We start from the raw sequence: 25632 nt of genomic DNA, 5'->3' as shown, positions 1-25632 counted from the left end.
CAACGCTGAAAAGTGTTTTGACTTTAACTTAGCAAAAGATCTATCGGCTTAGCTGTAACCAACAAGCAACATGTTCACAGTGCAAAAGTGAATTTAAAGGCCCATTCTGAAAAATAAGGCTAGCTAACAAGAGGCTACAAGTCAAAACAGCCACGGGGAAAATGAACCAGGAATTTGTGGGAGGGGAGAGAAAGAGCAATAGGGAGAAGGCGTCTGCAGAGCCCCGGTTATACACAGGGGTATCTCGCTGCTCTTGGTCCCAAGGTGCCCCAGCCTCACCGGGCTATTCACAGCACCAGCCCCTCTGAAGGTGGGATTTCTGTTTATGAGTAACCATCCTGCAGGACGGTACCCCAGCTACAGAAGGAGATGTTTTGCATTTAGAGGAGGAAACGGTTAGAAACACTATACAGACTACCGAGCAGTGAAGATGTATCTGCTTTGAGCAGGCGCTCAATTCAGAATGAAACCTAGTGGCAGGTGGGAGATCTACTTGAAGTTTGTCTGCAGTCCAGTCACGTCATTTTAGGCATCAGAAACTATTTAAAAAGCAAGTAACTTCTTGTTCGGGAAGTTATGCGCAACCCTATAAAGCTGCTTTCTCTCCATATTGCTATTGCCACACAGAGCAGACTTCACTCCACTAAAACTGTTTGAAAAATTGCCAACAAATTGGCTGTCTGTCTTGGTTGTATAGGGATGGGGTCAGGAAGGCCAAGGCACAGATGGAGCTGAGCTTGGCACAAGATGCAAAGAATAATAAGAAGGGCTTCTACAGGTATGTCAACCAGAAAAGGAAGGTCAAAGAAAGCGTACCCTCCCTGATGAACAAGACTAGCAGGCTGGTAATGATAGATGAGGAGAAAGCTGAGGTACTCAATAACTTCTTTCCCTCAGTCTTCACTTGCAATGTCTCTTCCCACACCTCTCAAGGGGATGGCCTGCGAGACGGGGACTGGAGGAGTGAAATCGCTCCCACTGTAAGAGAAGATCAGGTTCATGACCACCTGAGGAACCTGAGCATACACAAGTCTATGGGACCTGATGAGATGCATCCCAAAGTCCTGAGGGAATTGGCTGATGTAGTTGCCAAACCACTCTCCATGATATCTGAAGAGTCATGGCAGTCAGGTGAAGTCCCTGGAGACTGGAAAAATGGAAATATTGAACCCATTTTTAAATTGGGTAGAAAGTAGGACCCTGGGAACTACCAACCTGTCAGCCTCATCTCTGTGCGTGGAAAGATCATGGAACAGATCCTCCTAGAAGCTATGCTAAGGCACATGGAGGACAGAGAGGTGATTCGAGACAGCCAGCATGGCTTCACCAAGGGCAAGTCCTGCCTGTCCAACCTAGTGGCCTTCTATGATGGAGTGACCACATCAGTGGATGAGGGAAGAGATACAGATGTCATCTATCTGGACTTCTGTTAAGGCCTTTGGCACGGTCCCCCACAACATTCTTCTCTCTAAACTGGAGAGATATGGATTTAATTGCTGGGCTGTTTGGTGGATGAAGAATTGGTTGGATGATCACATCCAGAGGGTAGTGGTGAATGGCTCAATGTCCAGATGGAGATCGGTGACAAGCGGTTTCCCTCAGGGGTCCATATTGGGACCGGTAGTGTTTAGTATCATCATCAATGACAGACAGTGGAATCGAGAGCAAGTTCGCAGATGACATCAGCATCCTAGTACCAAAAAAGTCGTTTATTCTGAGCTTTCTGAGTAGGATGAAAGGTGATCTGATCCAAATAGCAACCATGAATTTTTAGTCCATTTAAAGTCCTAAAGCCCTGGGGCCTGCTGGTGCTGCAACCGTTAGCGGAGCTGCGCGTAATCAGTTGCTCTCTCTCTGTGTTCACGCAAGTGGAGCTGACTGATGGACTCGCTGCTAACATGATTGCCAACATTGCAAACATTTTTCTGTGGACAGTTCTCCAAAGCAGCCAGGGTCTGAGGCTAACAAGCACTCTGACGAGGGGAGGGTATAGGAGCAGGGCGGCAATTTTTAAGTTGTTTAAGTTAACACCGTAACTGCCATGTTCAAGCGGTTTGAGACTCTTGAAGGCCCCAGAGCCTTTGCATGGTGTAAGGCACCATCAAGGTCTTGTGGCCAATGCACCACACCTTTCAGTGGAGAGAAACGAATTGTCCTTTCCTTCCACATGACATTTTCAGGGATGACCTGCCCGTATATTTTGTGAGGAGAGAGAGAGGCTTTGCTGTCTTATCCGCATCCTACATGAGGGACCAGGAGGCAATTCCCCCTTCCCTCTTCAGTTAAACCTTCCCATGACAAGCACTCCTCATGAAATTGCTTGTAGTGTAAATTTTACAGGTCCTACAGAAACCCAGGACCTCCGTTTCCTCCATCATCTATTACGTCGTCTTACTATTTTATTTGCATATAAAGGAATACACCTCTCTCATTAATCTCTCTTGTAAAATCTATGCTTATTTACAAATGGAGAGAGACAAATTCTCCTCCAGGCCATATGATGGTTGGTATGAATTGACATCCTTCGTGACTATTTCAAGCCCCAGCCTGAATGATGCAGAGGGATAGACTACAGCTTCCTCCCCAGTCAGAGATGCTTTCAGGCAGAGGTGAAGCCCAGAGGATAGAGCATGCTGATTATTAAATCGATAAATTGAATTTTTTTCCCCAAAATGCTGCTTTCAGGAAGCAGGGATCAACAAAAGCATCATTCTTCTCTAATCAAAGGCACCAAATAATTAAAAGAACTCTTTTATGCCATTTTTGCATTTCATGCTGCCTTTAATCTGAAACCTTGGCAAACAAGTAAAATAACCCAGAGTCTTTCTGGCAAATGGCACAGATAATACAGTTGAACTACTCCCAAGTGCCACAAGCTTTCTACAAGAGCCTTTTACAGGACACTATTAATTGAGGTTGAAGAGAAAAGTGTCGGCATTTACTGATGAACAGAAAACACTACTAGCTTGATTTATATGGATTCTTCCAGACCAATTTCAGTTTTAATACCAAATATCTGTTTGTCTCTGCTGTCCTTTTTAACACCTTGCACAGCAAAAAAATGCCAGCAACAAAAGCAGTGAGGTACTAAACGAGGATGTTGATTAAATGCGCACAAACAGGCAGAACACAACTAACGACACACATAAACTATTTTTCCAACCAGATTCGCATGTCATCTATAGCATAGAAGCTTTAGTAGCTGCTTCCCAAATATATTCAAAGGGAAACGGCATTATTGCAATCTGACTGCGGTTTTCAAAGAATGCGCCCAGACACCTCACAAAAGCCAAACAGATCCAGAAGATGGTGGATGAACTCCCACCACTTCCACAGGCTTCCCTTCACAGCTTGGATCTCTGATGTTGTTACACCCACAGGATCTAGCAGTGAAAAGATAGGTCCTTTTTTGTACTTTTGGGGTTTTTTTTTCCTTTTATATTTAGAGGAAGGTTTGTCAAGCAGTAACGGTCTCTTACTATAAGCATGCACAAAAATAATTGTACCCTCTATATATGACAACATTTGGAACAGTAAGGTAAAAATTTCTAGTGTCTTTTAGCTACAACAGAAGGCAATGCAGTAGGAAAGGTGATGGGAGGCCGTGAATGTTCGAACAAGTACTCACAGACACCTCCAACTTTTCCCAAGCAGCTGAACGTCACTGGTTCTTTGTTTCTTTCCTTATTTCTTTTTTAAATTTGAACTTCCTTGCTCCCGCTCTCCCAAGAAGGGGCCACATTGACTCCAAGTGACATTTCAACCACAGAGGTAGGTCTCAAGTACAATACTTTATTAAAAAACCCCACTAAATCAGAGGATGCCATAAAACTTCAGACACAGCAGTTCTGATGCCATTGATCAGGAAAACAAAATCCCTGCTACAGCAATGTAGCATCCCTACAATGTACACATTGGCTGGGGACATCTTACTGAAGGATGCATAGGGAAGTAAGAGGGAAAGGGTTTTTCAAAGATGGAAACAATAAAACAGAAAATTCAGCGAGTCCAGAGTTCAGTTGAAATACATTTCCATACCCTCAAAAAGAAAAAAAATCTGTTTTTCTTTCCCAACTGACACCTTCAAGTGCCATTTCAGGCTCTCACATTCCCATACATAATTCTCAGACAATGAAAACATGCGCATATGTCATGCCAAGGCATCACCACGTGAACTTGTTTACCACTTAGCAACAACGGGGCATATCTCTTGCAGCTACTCCCCTTCTGACAATACATCTGAAAACTCCAGTGTGAATGGGAATATACTGCAGTTCATGTCAAGGAGAACGACAATTTTCACCATTGTTTTTGCTGTTCTGGATATTCATGCAAAGCTTTGCTTAATGATCTGTTTGACTGTTTAGCAACAACATTCTCAATAACTATTTAATTTAATGATCAATTTTTTTTTAATGAATACTTTAATTACACATAGTTGCTGGAGGCTCTGCCAACAATCAGCTGGTCTGAGTGTTAAAGAAGCAGATGAAAGAGTACTGGATATAAGAGGAGCCTTAGCAATTTATGTCACTAAGTGGATTTCTCCAAAACCAGCATGATACAGAGTAGTCAGAGAAGGATTGAAGTCCTTACACTGTATTCTAGCAAAGTCCTTAGCACACCAGAGAGAGGCTCTGCAGACTACAGCATCAAATAAGATTTAAAATGTTGAAAGAAAATTGTAATCCTGGTGCCCTTATTTATCTATATTACAGTAGCTTCTCAAATAGTGACTGTGTCTCCTCTCAGACATCCTCTTGACTGCATCCGTAGCCTGCTTGGATTTGAGCCGCACGACCACATGGTTCCCCAGCCCACCGGGTCCCCAGCTGTGGGGGGATGCTAGCGCATGGCTCACGGGGTCAGTAGGTGCATCAGCCCCAGAGCATCCTCCTTGGCAGGCAAGAGGAAAGCAGCACCTTCCTCCAGCCTGGCCGGCCCCCTCAGGGCTGAGGCAAAAGCGGGTTCATGCCAAACGTGCAGCTGTGACAGAGCTACCCCAGAAAAGCAACTCTGCAACAACATCTCTTCTACAGCAGAACGACCTTAATGAAATCCAGCTAAGCAGCCAAAGCCCTCCGCTCGGTGCTGTACAGCTGAGCCAGCAGCAATACGGCCAACAGCGAGTCCCAGCACTCATCGCAGTTCCTGCAGCCCAACATCACAGAGATGTGCCAGGCACATTCTCAAAGCCACGTGAAGTCAGGGGCAGCAGTCCTAATGTCCTCCATGGACCAGCTTTCATCCTCAGGATCGATTCCGATTTCATCTACATTTCAGTAAAATACTGCTGATTTCAACGGAGGCCGTCCTGATAAATGCCAGCATGTACAGACGCAGAAGCACATCTTCCCTGCAATCACCCAGGGCATCTGAAACCAAGAGGCATCTTGGCAGGATACATGAATGGCCTGATTGTGTCCATTTTCAAGTAGGAATACATATGTATAGCGCTGCGATCTAGCTCAGCGCGTACGGGATTCTGCTCCGCTTGATGAGCAATCAGTCTGCGGCGGGAACAAACACATAATGACTGCTTTCAGCTGCTAATGCCGCTGCTTTTTCTGGAACAATGTCGAGGGCTGAACTGCAGATTCACATCTGGCCTTGTTGGAAATTAACTGGGAATCGAAAGGGGTTTGCAATTAGCCTTTGGAAAAACCTTCACTCATTCACAACCACGGAACAGGACACTGGAGCCCGCAATGACATTTCTGCAGGATTTGGTGGTGCGTCTGTAATAGCAGGTTTTGTGTATTTATTTTAGGCGAAGACTCTCTTCTCTTTGGCTTTGGTCTACGAAAGAATTCAGGAACGGCGATATTCCAAACATATGGTGATATTCATTTTCACAGCAAAATGCAATTTGACTACACTTTCCCCTTGTGTGCATTCAATTTCCATGAATGTTACCGGGATTAAGATTTTTCATGGTTATTTTTTGCCATTTTCAATGAAAACTGGCACTGATATTTGTACACTTGTTCTGTTCTTGAAGTTTTACAATATTCTATTCTGCTAAAACTCCTAAACCTGTTTAAAGTTTACAAAATTCATCCCAAAAAATTGGTTTCCAGTATTCAGCTTGCTAGAATTTCTTAAAGGGGTCTTTATTTTTAACCATTAAAACCACCAGTAAAATGAATTATTTTCACCCAGTCTAACTACACTTCTGTCCAGTCCTCACACATCTGAGAGGATTAGACAAATCTTAGCTCTGGTCAGGCAAGAATAAGAGTATCGCATCTCCCTATTTTTCCACCAAGTCAATAAGAAGATTTTTTTTTCTTTCTCAGCATAAGAAGAGGAGGAAAAGACCTAACCTTTCTAGTATTGTTGGGAATAGTATTGTAATTTGTTGTTCATAAACAGAAACTGCAAATCATCATTCTTGGACAAGAAAGGGAGGTGTCCTCAGGCCACGCTGCCTCTTGCTCTTCCAGGGGGTCGGCACGCACCATCCACTGCTCCTGCCTCAAGGCTGCACTTTGTGTTGCAGCGTGGCTCCTAATAACTGCTGGCAATTATCTCTCTGACACAGCCAGTGCTCAAAACCCTCTGTGGCTGCTCCTGACAATATCACTGGGAGGGCTCAGAGAAAGGGGACTGAAAAGAAAACCCCTTCTCATTCATATTTCTACTTTTTGGATTGTTTGCTGACTCATTTTGCAGTCGAGCTTGCAGCAAACTCAAAATTAAGTTACTAGAGAATAATGACCATTAAGTGACTGAGATTGCTTTATTTCTCTGAGCCTTAGCAACAGTGATTTCACTTGCCTGTTGCCATAACAACTACGGCATGCACATCAAGGTCACTAAGCCCACTTTGCTTCTTGCCTGTAGCTATGTCTCTGATGGCTTATATGCCTCATTTTTTATTGTAGATTCATACACGATGACTAGGAAGAAAAGGTACTTTTTCATCTTATGAGTAAACAAGAACAAGATGATGAGCGTTTCTCAAGGTAAGGGAAAACAGACAAAAGACAAAGCATTTATGGGAAATGTTCACTTCATCCTTAATGGAAAAGCAATTCTTAAAAAAACAAAATGTGTGTATACGAGGTCCAAAATACATAACACACAAGCAGTCAAATCAGCAGTCAATTCTCCCTTATAAAGATGAAGAAAGAATTCCTGCACAGTATGTGGATATGAGTTCCTTGATTTCCAAGGGGACCTACCAGCCTATCCCAGGACATTAGTATGGAGACATCAAGGTCCCTGAAGTGCCACTTCAGATATTGAAGAAGTCTGACCTTAGTGCTTAAATAAGTATAGCTTCAATGGAAACACCCGTTTAGTCTTAATATAAGAAGCCACAGTGCACAGCCGTTCACTGAGGCACGCAGGCCTGAAATAAGTCAGAACCGGAAAGCAGGAGACGACCGCTAAGGTGGCTGGCTGATGAACTGCAAAGCCCCAGGTCAGGCGAGAAACTGCTTGCAACATTATTTTCCTTAGTTACTTCTTTCACAAATTTTAATGGATGCAATTTTTACTCCAGATTATTTACAACTCACACATCATTTTCTTTGTACAGAAAGGTTATAAAACATTTTTTTAATACAAGTGAACTGCATTGATTTGTCTCATAAGTCAACTAGAGGCACTTTCAAAAGAAATTCTAAGCTCCTACATTACCAGAGCATTTTTTTCTGCCATGTGGAAGGAGAGAAAAGAATTATTCTCTCTGAAAAATATAAATAATTTTGCCACTTCTTCTTATAGCTAGTTGATTACAGCAGCCAGCGAATGAAAGATTTTCCTGTTTATTTGTCAGCTTTACACCAAAAACACCAGCAAAAAGTTGAAATGACGAGAATTGTAGAGGGATTTATGAGGCACTAAATACTTCTGTGAATCAGGAGTGAAATGTAATTTCATATATACTTGTGTAGTTGTTGGCTACAGGACAAGACAGATAGACAGACAGACAAACACACGCAGGCATATTGATAGACAGACAGACAGCCATACTGGAGCTGGACCACAAAATGTCAAATTTACAGTGGGTCCAGCTGGCTCCAGCAGAGATTCTGGCCCAGTTCACCCTGCATCTTGCTAGACAAGGCAGAGCAGTAATTTAATTTCCAGTTAGGAAATAGAAGAGAAAGAATTGTTGAAGATCATAAAAACCCACTGGGACAAGATTAAGAACTTACCACATTTGGGAACTCCCAAACACGCAGCCGTGAGAGACTTCCATCGTGTTATCAAGTTCCTGGCTAAACAGCAATGAGTTGTTTCGGAGTTTACACCAATGAAGGGCTGCAAAAGAATTGGTTGACTTTCTTGGTTGTTATTCTACACTCGTTGATATGCTTTATAAAAAGTTAGAAAGCAGAAGTTCTCTTGGTAATGACTACTGCCATGAGCGAGCTCAACACACACAAAGTATGACTTACTGACTAACTTAAATGCTAACTGCCAAATTTAGGGCTTTCAGGAATAATCCCATTGCTTACAATGGGATCCACTGACCCCTTAAAAAGATTTGTGACAGCTCTCTCTTCCCAGGTGATGCCTCGGAAGAAGGTGTGCACTGCCCGCCAGGCACCCAGCCTGTTCCCTGTGGCAGCGGTGGAGGAGGCACCACAACCAAACCAGGGAGCTCCAGGCAGCATGGCAGGAGCAGGTGAAGGGGTGGGATGTGGCATATGGGATCAAGGAAGTCCTGGAAGCGGTGGGAAACTAGTGCCAGGCCTTCCTATAGGACACAGTGGGGACGATGGTGCAGCAGGGACCCAGAGGGATCTGCATGGAACTTGCTGGAGCCTCCAGGAAGGTGGTAGCCAGAAGGCTAACACAATGGCAAAGTCCATCCTCCTGGGAATACCTAAGGTTGGGTAGAAATTGGTTTCTTTTATTTATTCATCAGATCCAAGTTTATCCTTGTCAAAGGTTGTCTTCTCTAGCGCATGTTCTAGACACCCAACGCTAGGCCAGTTTGGTAATTCAAAGCCTCTTTGATGCCCTTAGAATACTCAGTTTACAGGAAAGTCTCAGCACGTCCACCCCAGAACCCTATGTCTGACTCCAGGTCCCACCAGAGACAAAACACTAAATAGCTAAAACAGAGCCAAAGTCTGGGTATAAGCCTGCCTTGAAATCAAGGGAGCTTACCCAGTTCACGCTTGGTGAGACGCAGCCCGTAAAGCTCCAGCTGACTGCAGGTATTAAAAGCGTGGTCCTTAAGGCCTTTTGCCTGAAAATAAGCTGAGATGTGTCTCGGGGAAACAGTACATTCAATTGCTGCAGCTTCTGTTGCTTTCCACAGAGCATCTCTTGTTATTACTTTAATAACTGACGAGGAAATCCTGTTGATCATACGTTGCAAGGTTGCACGAGTTGGCAGCTGTGATATCACAGCTGTTGATAGCTCCGCACAGGCACGATGAGACAGCAGATAACGCACGTCATGATTTGCGGTAGGGAATTGAACCGGTTGCCTAATTTTCATCACGCACGCACCCCCTCCCCTCAATGTCACACATCTTTCTTCTCCTAGCTATTACAACAAATATTTGGCTCCTACAATCAGATGCCAACATAAAATTAAGGACGTGCAGGTGTCAAGCATTGATTGCCACTGCTTAAGGTAGCTAAGGGTTAAATGAAAAGAAAATGAACCAAACAAGATGTCAGCCAAGAAAGAAAGGAAAACAAATAACCGAATTAAATCCATCTCTGTTGGTGTGACTTTGGATAGCCTGTTTTTTTGCCATTTAAAAAAAACCCAAAACAGTCCCAGCCTGAGCTTGCCTGCAAAATCAATAAACTTTTCTTTAGACAATTTTTTAAAGCGCACAGTTGCACATTCATGCCAATGAAAGTGCTGGTATGGCAAAATGAGTCTGGTTTTGAGAGTCCTTTGTGGAATGAACTTCCTAAAATGGTGGCTATTAGGAAGCTTTTACATCCAAGCACACATCCATTACCACATGTGAAAGTAAAAAGTCATTTACCTGACTGAAGTCTGGCAAATATTTTAACCCCTTCATGATTTTAAATGACAACCAGTGATCTTCTATTTTCACATCCCTTATTGCCTCTGACACACACAATTTGTTAGCACGCTTTGGGTCACAAGTCAACAGAGCAAGGCTGAATTACAGCAGCCGGGAGGGTTTGCCTCCTTCTCACATATCCTCTGCAGCATGTACGCAGTGTATGGCCTATAGTTTCTGTAGGTGCTACACAAGAAGAGGTGACTGCTGCCCCAGGAGGATGCTGGCTAATGGACACCAACGTGGCCCCATCCTTCTTCCTCCAAGCCCTGAAGGAGGCTGCTGAAGACTGCAAAGGAGAATTAAAGGTCTTTGGGCAGCACAAGGAAATTCCTGGGAGGAAAAGAAAAACCAAAATGTTAGTGAGATGCCAAATCTTGGCTACTGTGGCCAACATGGGAATTTTCCTGGAGGAGGAGAAGAAAAGGAAAATGAAACACAAAAATACGGCCCAAAGAGACAGATAAAGCTAATGAAACGTCTGCTTTCGGGGGGACTGTGGGGTCAGCAGTCTGGGCAGGGAGCATGGAGGATATGAGAGAAGCCTCCGCTGCTGGTAAAGAAGTCAAACATCTGGGAAAAAAAACATGGCCATCCCTGCAGCTGTTGGGGGGTTCAGCCTTTTGCTCCAGACACCCCAAGTACTCGCCTTGAACAGCACCTTTTAATTTCACTGTAGAGGGCTGGTGTTGGTGCAAAACCATGCGCTTTGTTTAAACTAGTGCTTTTTATCTTTTATTTAAGCAGAGCCCTCTGGGTCTTTGCAGGGATTTCGGCGGAGCTCTTTGCATCCTCACCCAAGGAGGGACAGCAAACCCCCACCGCACCACACACATGGCAGCCAGCATGGTGAAATGTCTCCTTTGGAGGGTCCCATGAGATCTCAGGTCAACACGGAGTCCGCAGAGAGAAAAGGTTTCGTTTTAATTATCTCAGATCCAACCTCACAGAAGTTTCACAGCCCCAAACTTTATGTAATACTTCAAGATTAACATTGAAATAAGAAGAGACTTGACCTGAAAAAAAGTTCCAGCTCAGGCAAAATTTATCTTTTTTTTACCCTCTCATTTTAACAAATGTAGTGAGGACTGGGTTTTCTAGGTACAGCTCTGCCCAGAAGCATTAGCTATGAGTCACCTCGTGATAATTAGTCATCTAAGATACCATTTTTTTAAAGACCTCAAATAACTCCATCTGGTTGTTACCCTAAAGTCTTAAAGGGAGCCTCAGTGCAAGAGAATGGGTTCCCATGCTGGGAAACCCAGGAGAGAAGGCACGGTGAAATAACAGACAGAGCTGGCAGCTGAATGGCCATCTTGGCTGCCCACCTCAGTTGCCCCTTCTGCAATTAGGGAGAAAAGACACCAGACCCTTTTGCTAAGTGCTTCAAGACCTAGGTAGTTAAAAGCACAACGCAGAGAGTATTGTTGTCACTCCTGATGTGCCGCTGCAGCCTCGTGTCCCCACGCTGAGCAGGAACAACGGAGCCCCAGAAGCACCACTATGGGCCGTGACGGTCCCTCACCTCCAGGTCTGCTTGTAGCAGGGCTGTATTCTGCATGGGGTGACGGGCTGAGGAGCCTCACGGGGCTGGTAGTGGTAGCATCGCTCGCCCATCCATGAACCACGTGGATCCAGACCTTCCCCGATACACCCTCCTCTGCAAGGAGGAAAGAAGGAAAGCAGGTGCAGAGATTTTTCCCCCCCCTCCCCCTCAAATCAAATTTTTATGATTAATTGAAAGAGAATGAGTCTCTCAGAAAGGAAAGACATTAATCTTATCAATTATTTGAATAGGGTGGAATGCACTGACATCAGCAGCTAATGAAGTAAATCTAAATTAAGCCACTGTCTGGACATATTTTTTTAATTTTTTTAATTTTATTTTTTTACAAAAGGTAGAACATCTGGTGTTTGACAGTGAGACCAATCAAGTCTCCAATTAATCTCTGCAAAGTGGCATACCTCCTAGTTGTCCTGTGTGCAACCATTTCTTCAGTCCCGACCACTGGTATAGAAAATAGCTTGTTGAATGAGCCGCTGCAGAAATCTTCTTGTCATGAAGAACTCATTAGGTCAGCAATAAAGTGATTTATCAAAGACTTGGATTTCAGCCATCAGCTTCACTTGTACAACAGACTCAGTTGCAGTGCTTCGAGCAAAGACTTACAAATTACCATTCTAATCTTGTAAGCACGCCTCACCTACACCAGCCAGCTCCTGACCAGTGAAGTGGAGACCAAGAAATACAATCCTTTCTGACCTCTAGTATATGTTGTCAGCCATCCAGATGTGACGCAATGAGTTGAGCAGATATGAATACTTCTGAACGGTGATGAAAGGGAGTTCACATTCGGGAAGAGATGCTGGAAGCAACGTGAGATTGCTGTACGTAATCTTACCTTTTCCCGGGCCTCCTCTGCCTGACCACACAAGCCCTGTTGCAGGGGAGACCTTTGCAGGAGTGGACGGTCTCTCGGTGTGTGGCAGCGATCAGCTTGGTCTTACGCAGCATCTGACCTTATATAATCCAACATGTGTCTGATGATATTTTTCAGTTCCCTCAGGTTGAAAACTGCCATTCCCACACCTGTCAGAGCTGTGTTTCTGCACTAAACCCGTTCTCCTGTCTGCCTGAGCCGGGACAGCGGAGGGGAAGAGTGGGGAGGAAGGGGATGATTCTTTAAAAAGACAAAAAACTAAGTTCCCTTGGTCTGCAACATAGGATCAAGTTCCTCAGCTTTTTCAGCCCATCACATGTACAACAAAACATATTTTTCCTTGCAAAACAGATTTAGTTTTCTTAACTAAGTCACTTTTCAGGCAAGAAGAAAACCCACTGCTAAGCACAGCTTCAGGAACAAGCCAAATATGTGCCCACACACACATACTGTATTTAATTTTCCATTCTCTGCTCTGCCTCTGATCTTTTCCCACCAACAGCTGAGTCTTGATGTATCTCCTCTCCACCTTTCTCTCTTCCACCAGTTTTTCCCATTGGAATTCCCTCCTCTTCTGCCAGCATCCTTCTTTCCCTTAGGATGTGAACTCAGTTACATCAGCGTTGAACTTTCAAACCCGTAATGTTCAAGTGGATTCAAAATTAGTCAAAACAAGCTCATCCATCAATAGCTTTTAATGTCAAGAGCTCTGAGGGCAGGGCTGAGGGTGGAAGGCAGGGCTGTGGTGCATATTCAGGCAACAATGAAAATGTTGTCAAAGAGCAATTAAGTGTGCTCCTGTGACAGGTTGGCGCTGCGCTTTTTCTAAGGTGAGAGAAGTCATAAAACATTTACACTTCACCCAGCACCAGCAGCATCAAGTGCCTCTTACATCCAGCCCGCATGTCCTCAGCAATTAGAGAAGACCTAAGCCTGCCTTGTGCCAAATGGTAATTGCATTTTTAAATAACATTAATCACCTTTTATCATGACTTTTCAATTTTCTGAGCCAAATGTCATGTTCTCTATTGCTGGGCAGCCCTCTTCACTGCGCTGTGAGCATTAAGTAAACAGACAGATGGAATTTGTTGTCATATATTTCAGCCACAAAGCATAAACATAAATAAAGGAACTTCTTTCTTTACTAATATTAGTTAAAAAAAAGTTCTTATCCAAACAGCCATGAGAAATATGATAATAACACTATCTTTAAGAGTTTAATCAGACCCCATTCTAGGCAGAAGAATCTGTACTCCCTTCATATTCAGGGCTATTAAAGTTATTTCCACGTACATGGGATACAGTACTTTAACATGGGAATCTGGCAGGGTTCAGCTGCTGCAGTCCTACCAGGTACGAAACTCAGGGGCAGAATTTTAAGAGATGAGCTGAAAGTAAGCAGGTGAAGAGGCTGCTTGGCAAATAGCATGTATTTCCGCTAAGACATGAGCCCATTGGCTAAGATTTCCATAAGGTGAAGAATATGGCTGTAAGAAAAAACAGCATAAAGAACTGAATATCTGAAGACTAACAAAAGAGCTGATGCTCCCTGCATGGCTGAAGGGCCAAGTATGTTATTGACTGAGACGATGGAGTTTTTTGGACAGCATGGGAAATGAGAGAGATGTTCTGAGGTTGTTCAGAACAACCAGCATTGTTCTGCACCCCCTCCTTTCCAAATGAGGAGAGTGAAGCAGAAATTTAATAACAGAGAAATGCTCATGCTTTCAGTGCTGGGAAAAAATCCTTTTGTGTCAAGAAAGTGCTGTGGACAAAACACACTGAATGGAGGACTAACAGCCAGTTTCTTAACACAGTGCCTACCTGTGTGGGAACAGCTCCTGTTATTCTCCTGATCAGGCTACTCACCCCACAGAGGAGAGACCAGCTGCAACCAGACTACTCCTCATCGCCTCGACAGTTGCAGGCAGAGAGCAGGAACACAGCAGCTGATCTTTATGCCAAATGATGCAAGACAGACTAAGCAAAAGGCATTTTCCTCCATTGGTGGAACGGGATATCAAAGTCCAAGCTTGCTGAGCACTTGGTTTGGTCCTTAGTCAGCCCACGAGATATCAACAGTCCGTTCAGCTACACCCACAGGTGCTCAAAGAAAATTTCTTATCATCACTGCCATCCCAGAGCAGGAGACAAGGGAATAATTTTGGTCTCCCTTTATGGTGGCACAAGAGTTACATGAATTCAGAAACAGTCATCTCCGGCAGAGCTAGGACTGGAAGGCACAGCTCCTGGGTCTTGTTTCAACAGCATAAGCAGATGCGCTGCCCCAAGGCTGAGCCCTGGCCCCGAGCATTTGTCAATGCACCAAAGCTAAGGACAGGCCATCACATTTTACCTTCCCTCCTAATCTCCTCTCCAGCAAGTCTGCAAATACCGATTAAGCCTGTGCCATTCATTCATGCTTGATATGTCCGTCCAACAGCTCACTACGGGAAATTTCAAATTGCTTTATTAAACTATCTCCTATACATTTACCTACCAGCAACCTAATAATGATATGAAATTAAAAACACATTACCTTTATCTGCAATTATCCCATTATAGAAGCAGGTGAGTGCTGCAGAGGCAGTCATCACATTTTTACAACATAACTACTCCAGATAAAAATTACAGGGAGGCAAGTTTCCTATCTGTAGGAAGATAAAGTAGGTCCTTTCAGAGCTTTGGCCAGTTTGTGACAGAAGGTCAAATGAAGAATCGCAAAGGCTAAAGTCAGTGTTTCCAGGTGACCTGCATTTTACCTTCAGGAAGCTTGTCTCTCCCTTTATCATTGCAGCCTTTGTCACCTGTAGAAGATTATTCAATAGGTGTTTTCTGTTTTTGTCTCTCAGCCAAGATCCATCTTCCTCCAGGACAAGCAGACAACCCCAGAAAATGAAAGGGCACCTGCTGGTCTCACCTTTTTGTGGAGGGCTTGTCTACCTTTTCTTGCCTCTCCAAATGGTAGAAATAAAAGGTCAGCTTTTATCATGTAATACAGATGAGAAATGTACCCACATCACATTTCTTGTGTCAAGCTGATAGATCAAATTGGGAATGGGGGAGGCAAACGTAGGTGATGTATATAGAAAAGAAGATTATTAGCTAAACAGATGAGTACAGTGAGAAATCAAGTAAGAGCTATCCAGTCCTTTTCCCCACAGCCCTGGGCAAACATGAAACCATTTAGTCCAAAAATAACTCCTAAATCTTTGTTGTGTGCCTACTGCAAGCCATCTGTTTCTCATACCACAATGGGCATTCCTAGGCACCAAGCTGTAGGGGAGAGAGACTGGAAAATCTGCTTTTCATGAGGACTTTGGGGCTTCCTAGCTGTCTTGCAGAGTTGGGAGTGCCATGTTCAAAAGCTCCACTGTTTATTCTAGTCCTCACCACGGGGGACTGGATCCCAGGCCCTTTGGAGCACCGAGAGCAAGAAGATTTACTTCTTGCTTGGCCTTTCAGGTTCGTTTTTGTTTCAGCAGTGTCAGAGCATTTCGGTTATTTCTATGGAACATTGCAACGTTCTTTCCTCTTCCCACCCATGTAAATTGGAATTTTATTTTGCAAAAATAGGACAAAATGTTTATTGCAACCTTCCTCATGGAACAGAAGTCCCACTTCTGATCACTTCTTCCAACAGAGCCTCCACCCAAAGGGAAGATGTCCTTGAATACCCTCTTTTCCTCGATGAGTACAGAGCTTTCCCCATCTGCTCTCCGAGCATAGACACGAGCCCAAGCCTTGTCTCAACATGTTCCCAGCCTCCTTTCGTAATATGGAAATGACAGCGCTTGCTGCATGCGAAGCTGAAATCAAATGAATAAATGAATGTCAACAGACTGTGGGTAGAGGCACAGAGGTTGCATAACAGAGCGACTAGAAGTGCACAGATGCACAGAAGCCAAATTGGGTGCTGAGTGATTGTCAGGGCTTGTTTCTGAGGGATGCACCTAGTCATTTCACAAGCACAGCTGTCAGCCGATGAATTATTCCCAGTGAATTAAGAAACAAACCAAAAAAAGTCCTCTACCCATTCATGCAGGTCATTGGGAGCGAATATTTCGTGGCATCTCTAAGTAAATCGGGTGGTGAATTATTATGGAATGGTTCCTTTTCCCTGCAGGAACAAAGTCTGGAGATATCCTACAAAATCTTTACTATGTCGGTGTCAAACTCAATAATTCTCTCCAAAAAAATTATTACCAGCTGCACATTTGGCATTAATGTCACACTAAGGGCATGACTGCATGGATGAGGACTGACAGACTTATGCTCCGTGCCCTGGCTCTGAGCTGGCCAGATGCAAACTGATTCTGTTCCAGAAGCAGATAGCCATGTTAGCAGGAAGACAGCTTACTCGAGAAGCAAGGCCCTTTCAGGTGACTTTCTTGCCTATGAGTCCTTTAACCTGAACTGGAATGCTTTCTTTTTATCCTCCTCTCTTCCAGGAGACCTATACAACTGAATGCCGCTTTAACAAACATGGCAACAGCTCCTTAAATAAACAGCACGCTTTTGCGCCTCGTTCCCCTCGAACAGAAACGCTCCTTCAGCTTCTTTGTGCCACCTCCTCTCCAAAACTGCAGCAGCAGCAAAGCAATCAATGAGAGTGTGAAGTAATATCACATGCAGCAGACCTGTTTCATTCTGAACAAACACACAAATAACATCCATTTTGAGAAGGAGGCATGCACAAACACTTAGAAGCTAATTCCCAAACCCAGCAAGACAAAGGCAGAGTTAAAAGACTCAAAACACCTGAGCAAGCAAAACAGTCTCTTATCCCTCGCGAAAGCAAACACAAAGACGAATCGCATTCGCTTTTCAACCTGGCAAGCCAGCCATAATATATTGCCTGCCACACTGATGATGATTGTTCTTGTGCTCTCCACCTCAGCCTGATACACACTTGGCAGATTCATAACTCTTTCAAGCTCTCCAAGATAAACACGCGGGCGCTTGATAGAGAATTTCAATTATAACGTTCCTGGGAGCGTCGGACACGCTGCTCCCCACGCCCAACGCAATGGTGGATTCCCAGGGATGTCCCACCCCAGGGACACGGTCAGGTCCAAAAGGCTCAGAGGTTCCTCATGCTTTTGGAAGCCTCCTTTGTTGTGTGAGGAGGGTCCCTATCATTCACAACTGCCCATGGCATCTGCCAATGCTCCCCTCCCCAGGCCCAAAGGGATGGGGCGGGTGGGGGGTGTATGGTGTTGCACGTGCAACCGGGACAACCAACGGTCTTGCTGCACGCTGACCTCACCGGTGTTTTTGGCAGACCATCTACCTTTCCCTTCTCTACGCCCGGTGGCTGAGGGTCTCCTCCTCAGTTTGGTGCCTGCTTCCCATGTCCAAAACCCAGCCTAAGCAATCCTCTTCAAAGGCTGAACTGCCACAAGTGACACACTTCACGGGAAAAAACAAAAACACCTTCACTCAAAGGAGTCAAGCAGATTACAAAAGCCATCTCCCTCTTCACCCCTAAGCCACAGGAGACTTACTCTGGCAAGCAGCCGCTATCAGAAGGGACTGTTGGGGCGGGAAGGGCACCCCACAGTTCAGAGCTGCTGCTTGCGGCTGTAGCTACAGGCTGCCAAGAGCCAGGAGCACACAGGACAGAAGACTGCATTTAGGTAAGGGCAGTGATCTGATGGATTCAAATCTTGATTGAAGGAACCCTTAGATTCACTTGTTTGATGGTGGGGAAAAAAAAGAGTCTTTGGCCATGCTGAGCATGCAGGAAGTCCTGGGGGCGGCGGGGGACTGCATACGTGTTTGCGTGCATACAAAATATACTGCAGGTGTCTAGTTTCTCAGACAGCCAGCGCATTCGGAAGTGAGAATCTGCTCAGGACTGTCACATCTAGTGCTGCCAAATACATCTGCCCTTGTACAAAATGCAGCAGATGAGCCGCTCTCCTCCAGCCTCCGTGCCAGCCGTCTCATTAGTCCTGAGCTGAACCACGCACTGCAGCTGGGTGGGAGTGCACGGAGCTTTGCATCCTCAGCTTTTGGATGGCCATCGCTTGGCTTTCAGCTGGAAGGTCCTGAAGAGCTCCTGCTCAGCTCGGTGCCGGCTGCTCTGCAGGGCTCCGATCTGGAGAGCCGCAGCAGCTTCACCGTCAGTTCTCCAAGTCAGAGCCAGCATCGCCAGCACCCTCACCCTGCCCCGATTGCCCCAGCGAACGTGCATGCTGCAGGGCTGGAGCTGGTGAATCCTCCCCGACATGGTGTGTGTCACTTGGAGGGACTCTGCGGAGTCAAAGCCCTCGCTGTATCCAAGGGCTTAGCGAGAGACCCCGCTCAGCACAGCTGGGCTGATCGGATACTAAACCCTAGAGCCCATTTCAACAACATCCAGCCGATCAGGGATGGTTCAAATACTGCTAGTGAAATATTCTGCCTTTCACAAAGGATAATAGCTTCTGCAGCCTGTGAAGCATGACGGATGCATCTTGCATCCTTTACACAACAGTATTGGCTGATATACTGCCTTCATTTCACCGCTCAACTCGGCCAAAACCAAGGGAGACACTTGCATCACTCTCTTCCTGCATTTACTTCCTCCTCCTCCCTACATCCTGCTATTATCAAGATATTCTATAAGCTCACCGTTTTGTCCTGAGTGACCGAAAAGCAAACTAGAGTCTTCACACCATTTAATTTTAGGTTCTGGAGATCAGAATAACACAATGATTGAAGAGAAGGAAAGTCTCCAGACGATGAATACATCAACCACATTCAGGTGCTGCTCATCCCACCCCACCAGCCTCCTGAGCGACATGTCTGGGGTAAGGCACTGTGATTACCCTTCCCTCTGAAAACACAAATTAACTATTAGAGGAAGGACAGAGAAAAAACGAGAAAATTACATTAAAAAAAGAGGAGGTATGTTCCTACCAGTCTGGGACCCAAAGTCTGTGTGCCCTGCAAGCTTTTCTTACAATAAGCAAGAATTGTGGGGTGCATTTGTTTTGGGAGATTCTCAGAGGCATGTTGGGGAATGGCCGCCAATCCCATTGACTTCTTTTGTGTTTCTGAATTAAAAAAAGAAAGAAATCTCTTACCTTGTCAATACTGACCCTGATTTGTTAAAGGTCCATTTGTCAGGGGTAATACATTGCTGCAGTGTCAGCGTATTAGGATTTACGCTTCCCTGTAAAGATGGGTTCATTTCAGAAACCCAAGGAACTTCAGTTACTTGACTTTCGTCTGTCCTTTAAATTCTATTGTAGTATAAAAACCACCCTGTAATCAGGTGCAGGGACTGACATGCCCCACAACGTGGTGACACAGGGCAGTTGCCCACAAAGGGATGCTGGTAGCGAGGCACACCAGGAAGATGGCATGACCAGAAGAAACCAAGGAGCAGCAGGACCGAGGACCGCTCCCTCCTGCCAGGCTGGTCCTGTCTTCTCCCCACTTGGGAACCTCCCACAGGTCCCACCGAAATTGGGCTGCCTCCATCACTGGTGGCAACAGCCCTGAGGCCGACCCTTCCCACGGCGACGGTGAGCCTCGCTGCGCCCCAGCCTGACTGCCGGGGCCAGACCTCCACAGGGAATTGCTGCCTCTGTAGCACAAAGCGTTCCATCTCCTCTCACGCCAACCGCTGGCACTGAGCAGCCGGCTCAGGACTCGGTCCCTTGCCAGCAACGCTCCTGCTCGGGCGAAAAGGCCACCCGATGGTGGCAAGCAGCTGCGTGCTGGTGTGCGCGTTATTTCGGACGGGGAAGAGACCCTGCTCTGTTTTCTCTCCAGCTGAGGCGGCTGGCAGGCTGCTGCCTCTGTTTGCACAAGCAGCCTCGTACTTCACCAGCGCAAGGGTCCCTCCGCACCCCTGCCCGCCCCGTCCATGTCCGCGGGGAGCCCTTGGCTGCCTCCGGCCACGAAACGCTCCCCGGCCCAGGCACGAGCCCTGCTGCAGTCCAGGCCCCGCTGCCCGAGGGCGGATATCGTTCATACGACAGACCCTTCTGGTCCTTCCTGGCCGTGCCTTCAAGATCAGTCTCCCGCGGCTCTCGCGGCGTCCGCGGGTCCTCGGCCGCTGCTTTCTCCATCCCTCGCCACGTCTCACTCCGCTGCCTCCGCAGAGGCACCCCGATTTACGCCACGGCCCGCAAGAGGAAGATCAGGCTCGCCGACTCCACCAGAAATCTCGTACCAGCCCCGAAAACTGACAGCAGGCAGAGGCAGCTCCAGGCTAATGTCACAGCCGCAGCTTCGGCACACGGCGGGCAGAGTCTGACCTAGTTTTAGCCCTGCTAAGTATGCAAAGGAAGAAGACGAGAGTCTGCAGGGAAAAGCAGTCCAAGGTGTTCTCTATTTCCTCGGTACTTCTCCGTTGCTTTAGCTTTAACATTCATACTACACGGAAACGTTTCCCCTGCCGGGTCTTCTCGTGGGTGCACCAAGAGAGGAAAAACACGGTAACATGCGGAGGGTGGGATGTTTGGGGTTTTTTGTCGGTGCGGTTTGGGTTTCTTCGGTTTTTGGTTTTGGGTTTTTTTTTGTACAAGCTTATAGGGAGGTGGAATTTTTCAAAGGTTAACGTTTTGACAGAACGTAAGAAAAATTTGAAAACCTTTTTGCTGTCTTTTGAGCAGAAATCTCTCTTCAGCTGTTTACCTTTCCATTTTGCTTGGATTTTGCAGTCTTTGTTCTTAACTTAGTCACTGAGAGCTAAATGCTACCCTGACTATCATTCTGACAGGTCTGTTTGTTTGTTTGTTTTCTTTTTAAGGAAATGGATTTTTGTGCACTTGGCTTTATCTTTGTTTCAACATCTGCTTTTCCCTTAGCATTTCTGGTTCACTTTCACTATAAAAAATACTCAAACTTCAGCTTCTTCTCCTGATCTTTTATTAACTCTGGACTATTTGTGTAGTACATAACTACTTCATTGCTATGGAAACACCATTTAATTTGAATCACCTGTACAGTTTGTTTTTCAGCACCTTAATCTCAATACAGAATCACAGAATCATTAAGGTTGGAAAGGACCTTCAAGATCATCAAGTCCAACCATTAACCCAATACCACCATGCCCCCTAAACCATGTCCCAAAGTGCCACATCCACACGTTTTTTGAACACTTCCAGAGATGGTGACTCCACCATCTCCCTGGGCAGCCTGTGCCAATGCCTGACCACCCTCTTGGTGAAGAAATTTTTCCTAATATCCAATCTAAACCTCCCCTGGCACAACTTGAGGCCATTTCCTCTTGTCCCATCACTAGTTACTTGGGAGAAGAGGCCAACACCCTCGTCGCCACAACCCCCTTTCAGGTAGTTGTAGAGAGCGATAAGGTCTCCCCTCAGCCTCCTCTTCTCCAGACTGAACCCCCCCAGTTCCCTCAGCCGCTCCTCATAATACAAAACTGCTCACTGACAGAGCAGAGGGCTTGATCGAGGGTACATGCGGCACAGCGCTCTGGTCTGCACCCTTCTGTTAGTGCTGAGCCCCTCAGCCAGGGTCTGGTGATGCCCGAGAGGTAAATGTGTCCTGTGAGTCTGAGTACACACCTGTGAAATACCACGCAAGATGGGGCATATTGCCCAGCATAAGGACCAAAAGAACCTGTGGCAAAAAGAAACTATATATTTGCTACCAGCGATCATGAGAGAGAAGAGAGGCTCTTCTCGTCCAGCACACCTAAATGAATGGATAGCCCCAGCGCAGAGCCAGTTTCCATCCTGGAGAACATGAGCTCTGCAAAGCAAAGCAAGTGGAGAAATGTGGGGAAGACATCACAAGGAGGGAGATTCATCCTTCCTGGGGAGGGAGAGGACAGTAACAGGACGCAAAGATGCAACCCGGTTTTGAATGCGCTCGTACTGCATAAGGGGCACTGCCACTCGATGGCACATAGAAGAAGTCTCAGATGTGGAGATCCTTGTCGGAGTGGCTAAGACAAAAAGCCAAGGACAGGAAACCATGAAAACATGAAAACCATGAAAACCATTATTCAGTAGACCGCAAATGGTGGTGTTTCTGGCACAGGTTGAGACAATGCTGTTCGTTACGACTCCTGTGAACATTCCTGACCTTGCTCAGGAAGGCTCTTAATTAAATTATTATGTCCCTTGACTTCAGCACAACTCAGGCATATGCTTGTATGCTTTCCTCAGCAAGGCTTTTTTCTGAATCAGGATCTCCATGATTACAGTCAACTAATTATTTGAAAAGCGTTTTCATCTGGGCTCCAAGCAATCAAATTAAATACAATTAATGTGGGTTTGGCAGGACTCCATGCAAAAAAAAGTTGCTCTTTTTTTGCACAGAATTGGAAAATCAGTTTTTGCTAATAGCCTGACATATGAAATCTTCTGGTCCAGCTTTTCACCGTTTTCCCAACTTTTCCATTTTGCTGCAAAACTGTTGATGCTTATCAGAACTTCTGTTCTGATAAACGAAGCCCCAAATCTCACAACATCCTGCCTTTAGTACAAGACCTTGTAGGAACGAATTGCTACGGTTTGCAGTAAAAGTTGATAAAGACAAAGAGCATGCTGAAAATAAAGGAATCAACTGTATGCCACTTTATCAAAAGAGACACGGCAAGACAACGATGTAAATCACGAGGCATTAGCAGCTATGGGAGACTTCAGGCACGAAGGTAATGGAATAACACAAAGTAGAAAAAACATACGTATAAAAACATACTGAAAACCAAACCTAATTTTAGACAGAAGTGCAAACAAGCATACATACACTTTCTAATGAAGCTCACAAGAACAGTCTACTTGTCTCTTTACTCAGTATTTAGTAGGAAATTCACTTGATTTTTCCCTCCAAACAGCTATCCTCATGGATCATTTTTCACAATGAAGCAGGGAAAAAAGCACATCTAAACCTGAAGGCAGTGTGTGTCTATTTTTGGCTCACTGAATTAGAGAGCATCCTTTTTATTGAAGAAATTTTGATGCAAAAATCTGAGACTTCATGGCTGTAAAACACATGTCAGTCATAGAAGAGATAAATGATTTGGAAATGCCATGAAGCTGTGTTAGAAGAAGGATCTATCTTTATTAAATCAAAATTGGAATAAGAAGAGTCAGGCTGATGAATGACATCTTTAGTAAGCAGAGGCATGTGAATTTTTACTATATGCTAAAGCATTGCAATAGCAAAAGCAATCATTGTAAATATTTACGTTACATACAGCGATTAATCCCTAAAGTAGGCAGAATTTCAGGATAAAATATTTGAGCTGATGCAGTGTCAGAGGGGATGGCAGTGTCCGTCACACTGCTCTCAGCAAAAGGAAGCAGTCCTCCTTACTTGGAAGGACTTGGAGCTGTGTGCCCACCAGTTCAAGCCACTGAGTGCTGGAATAAAGGCAGCCCAGCTGCCTCCGACCCCCGGATGCTCCGAGCCCCGGATGCTCCAGCCTCATGGACAGCAGCTGGAAGGCACCAGCCATCGGGACGGCAACGTGCCCTGCAAGATACAGGGTCCCTCGCGCAGGCTTGTTCCAGGCTCTCAAGACAGGGTCTCGATAATCAAAATTGTGAGTGTGTTGTCATGCTAAGAACGTCAGAGCTGTTTATAGTTTGCATATTTTTGCATTGTTATTGCACAATTAAGCTGAAGACTTCCAGACCAAGCTGGCCCCAAAGCACAAGGAAATTCAGCAGTAGTCAATTTTCAATCCTGTTAATTGGTCAGAGGCAAAAAAAGAAACTATTTGGGCCAGTGTGTGCCATGCATGTTGAGAAGGTGCAGTCAGCAGTTTATTAAGAATTAAACCTTTTTTAGGGTAGCAAATGTATATTAAGTGACATCAAGTATCACTTGTATAAAATGACCACTGAAGAACTGGTTTAGACTTTTTCTCCGAGGTTCTAGCAAGAAGATTTCTTTTTGATATCCCCAGCATTTTGTCTAAAAATACCTGTCCCATCAAGTTATTCTTTCAACCAGAGAAGGGACTGGAGAAGGAAAACAGATGTCTGATGGATCCTCAACAAGAATATAGGAAAGCATGACAAGAAAACATATGCCATATATTTTTTTATGGTCTTTTCTTTCTGTTACAGTTATTAATACCATGCAAATAATGTGCACTGAGATCTTTAAACATCTTCTAACCATTCAGTAAATCATTTCACAGAATAATGAATTCAGTACCGTGAATCAGCCACACAAATTTTATGACTTCTTTTGGTTTTTATGTCACATCTGGAAACCCATTGGAGATGGTACTTTGGTGCACCTTCGGAGAATGATTCTTGGCTTTGTCTGAGGATGCCCTCTCCTCAGCTCTCCATGCCTGTGGTTAGGACCTCTGTTTCCACCGAGGAGTAGGAGTGGGACACGCTGGCCATCTCTGGTGCTGTATGGTACAGCAGAGAAACTGCCTCATGTTCTTGGAAGTGAGCCCTGTGTTACACAACTGCAGTTCAAAGGTTACAAAGGCAAAGGCTCTGCCAGCAGACTCAACACTTCAAAGCAGTGGTAACAATTGTTGGATCAGAGCAGAAAGAAGTTGCCTGTGGGTCCCCAAAGCAAACTGGAGTCTCAGAAGCAAAAACAGGATCCAGAAGAATCTTACTGAGAAACAACGAGAAAAAAACCTACTCATTTATGTGGAACAAAAGCCTGAGTCCTCAAGAAACTCTCCAAGTTGCTTCCATATCCAATCAATATTTTCTCTAGCACATATGGAATGAGCCTCAGCCAACTTCCTCCCCCAGACATTCCTGTTCCTGACTATCCTTAGAAAGAAACAAGACAGTTAATTCAACGAATCTCATTCATACTTACAGAAGTTGCCATGCTTGGAGGGACAGTCTTACCATCCAGTTTTCCTGACTCAACAAATTATTGCAGATAAGCTCAGCCACAGATTACATCCGTACATATGCTCTTAGCTCCCGGCAGATGCAAGGTAATGTCACTTATGTTCGGTCCTCTAATGACAGACAGAAAATCTGAAGACTGAAATTTCTGATGATTGCAAAGGAAAGAAAGAGGAAATTTAAGACTGGTCATAGATGACATGGGGGTGGAGATGAAGCCTGGTCTACAAACACCATGTAAGGAAGGTGGAATTCCTGTTTCGTACAAGCCTGACTCTTAGAGTCAGCACCAAAGTCACATCAGCTTAGGAATGATCAGCAAATAACCTTGCCAGAGGCACAATGCCAGCAATTTGGATTTGCTTGAGT

The 25632-nt window shown here is 45.1% G+C and overlaps 1 protein-coding gene across 1 annotated transcript in view; it reads right to left on the bottom strand.

Moving 5' to 3' along the window:
- Positions 1 to 20533: 20533 nt before the first annotated feature.
- Positions 20534 to 25632, bottom strand: part of LOC104623713 (membrane-associated guanylate kinase, WW and PDZ domain-containing protein 1-like) — a gene marked incomplete at its 5' end in the record, with an annotated part of 42064 nt that continues 36965 nt past the window's right edge. The window contains one exon of the mRNA XM_010290882.1: positions 20534 to 20753. Within this exon, the coding sequence (XP_010289184.1) occupies positions 20534 to 20753 (220 nt within the window). The remainder of the gene's footprint in view (positions 20754 to 25632) is intronic.

Source organism: Phaethon lepturus, unplaced genomic scaffold (genome assembly GCF_000687285.1).
Source record: "Phaethon lepturus isolate BGI_N335 unplaced genomic scaffold, ASM68728v1 scaffold17957, whole genome shotgun sequence".
NCBI lineage: Eukaryota > Metazoa > Chordata > Aves > Phaethontiformes > Phaethontidae > Phaethon > Phaethon lepturus.
Note: the sequence above shows the minus strand (reverse complement) of the source record. Positions and strands in the feature narration are given on the sequence as shown.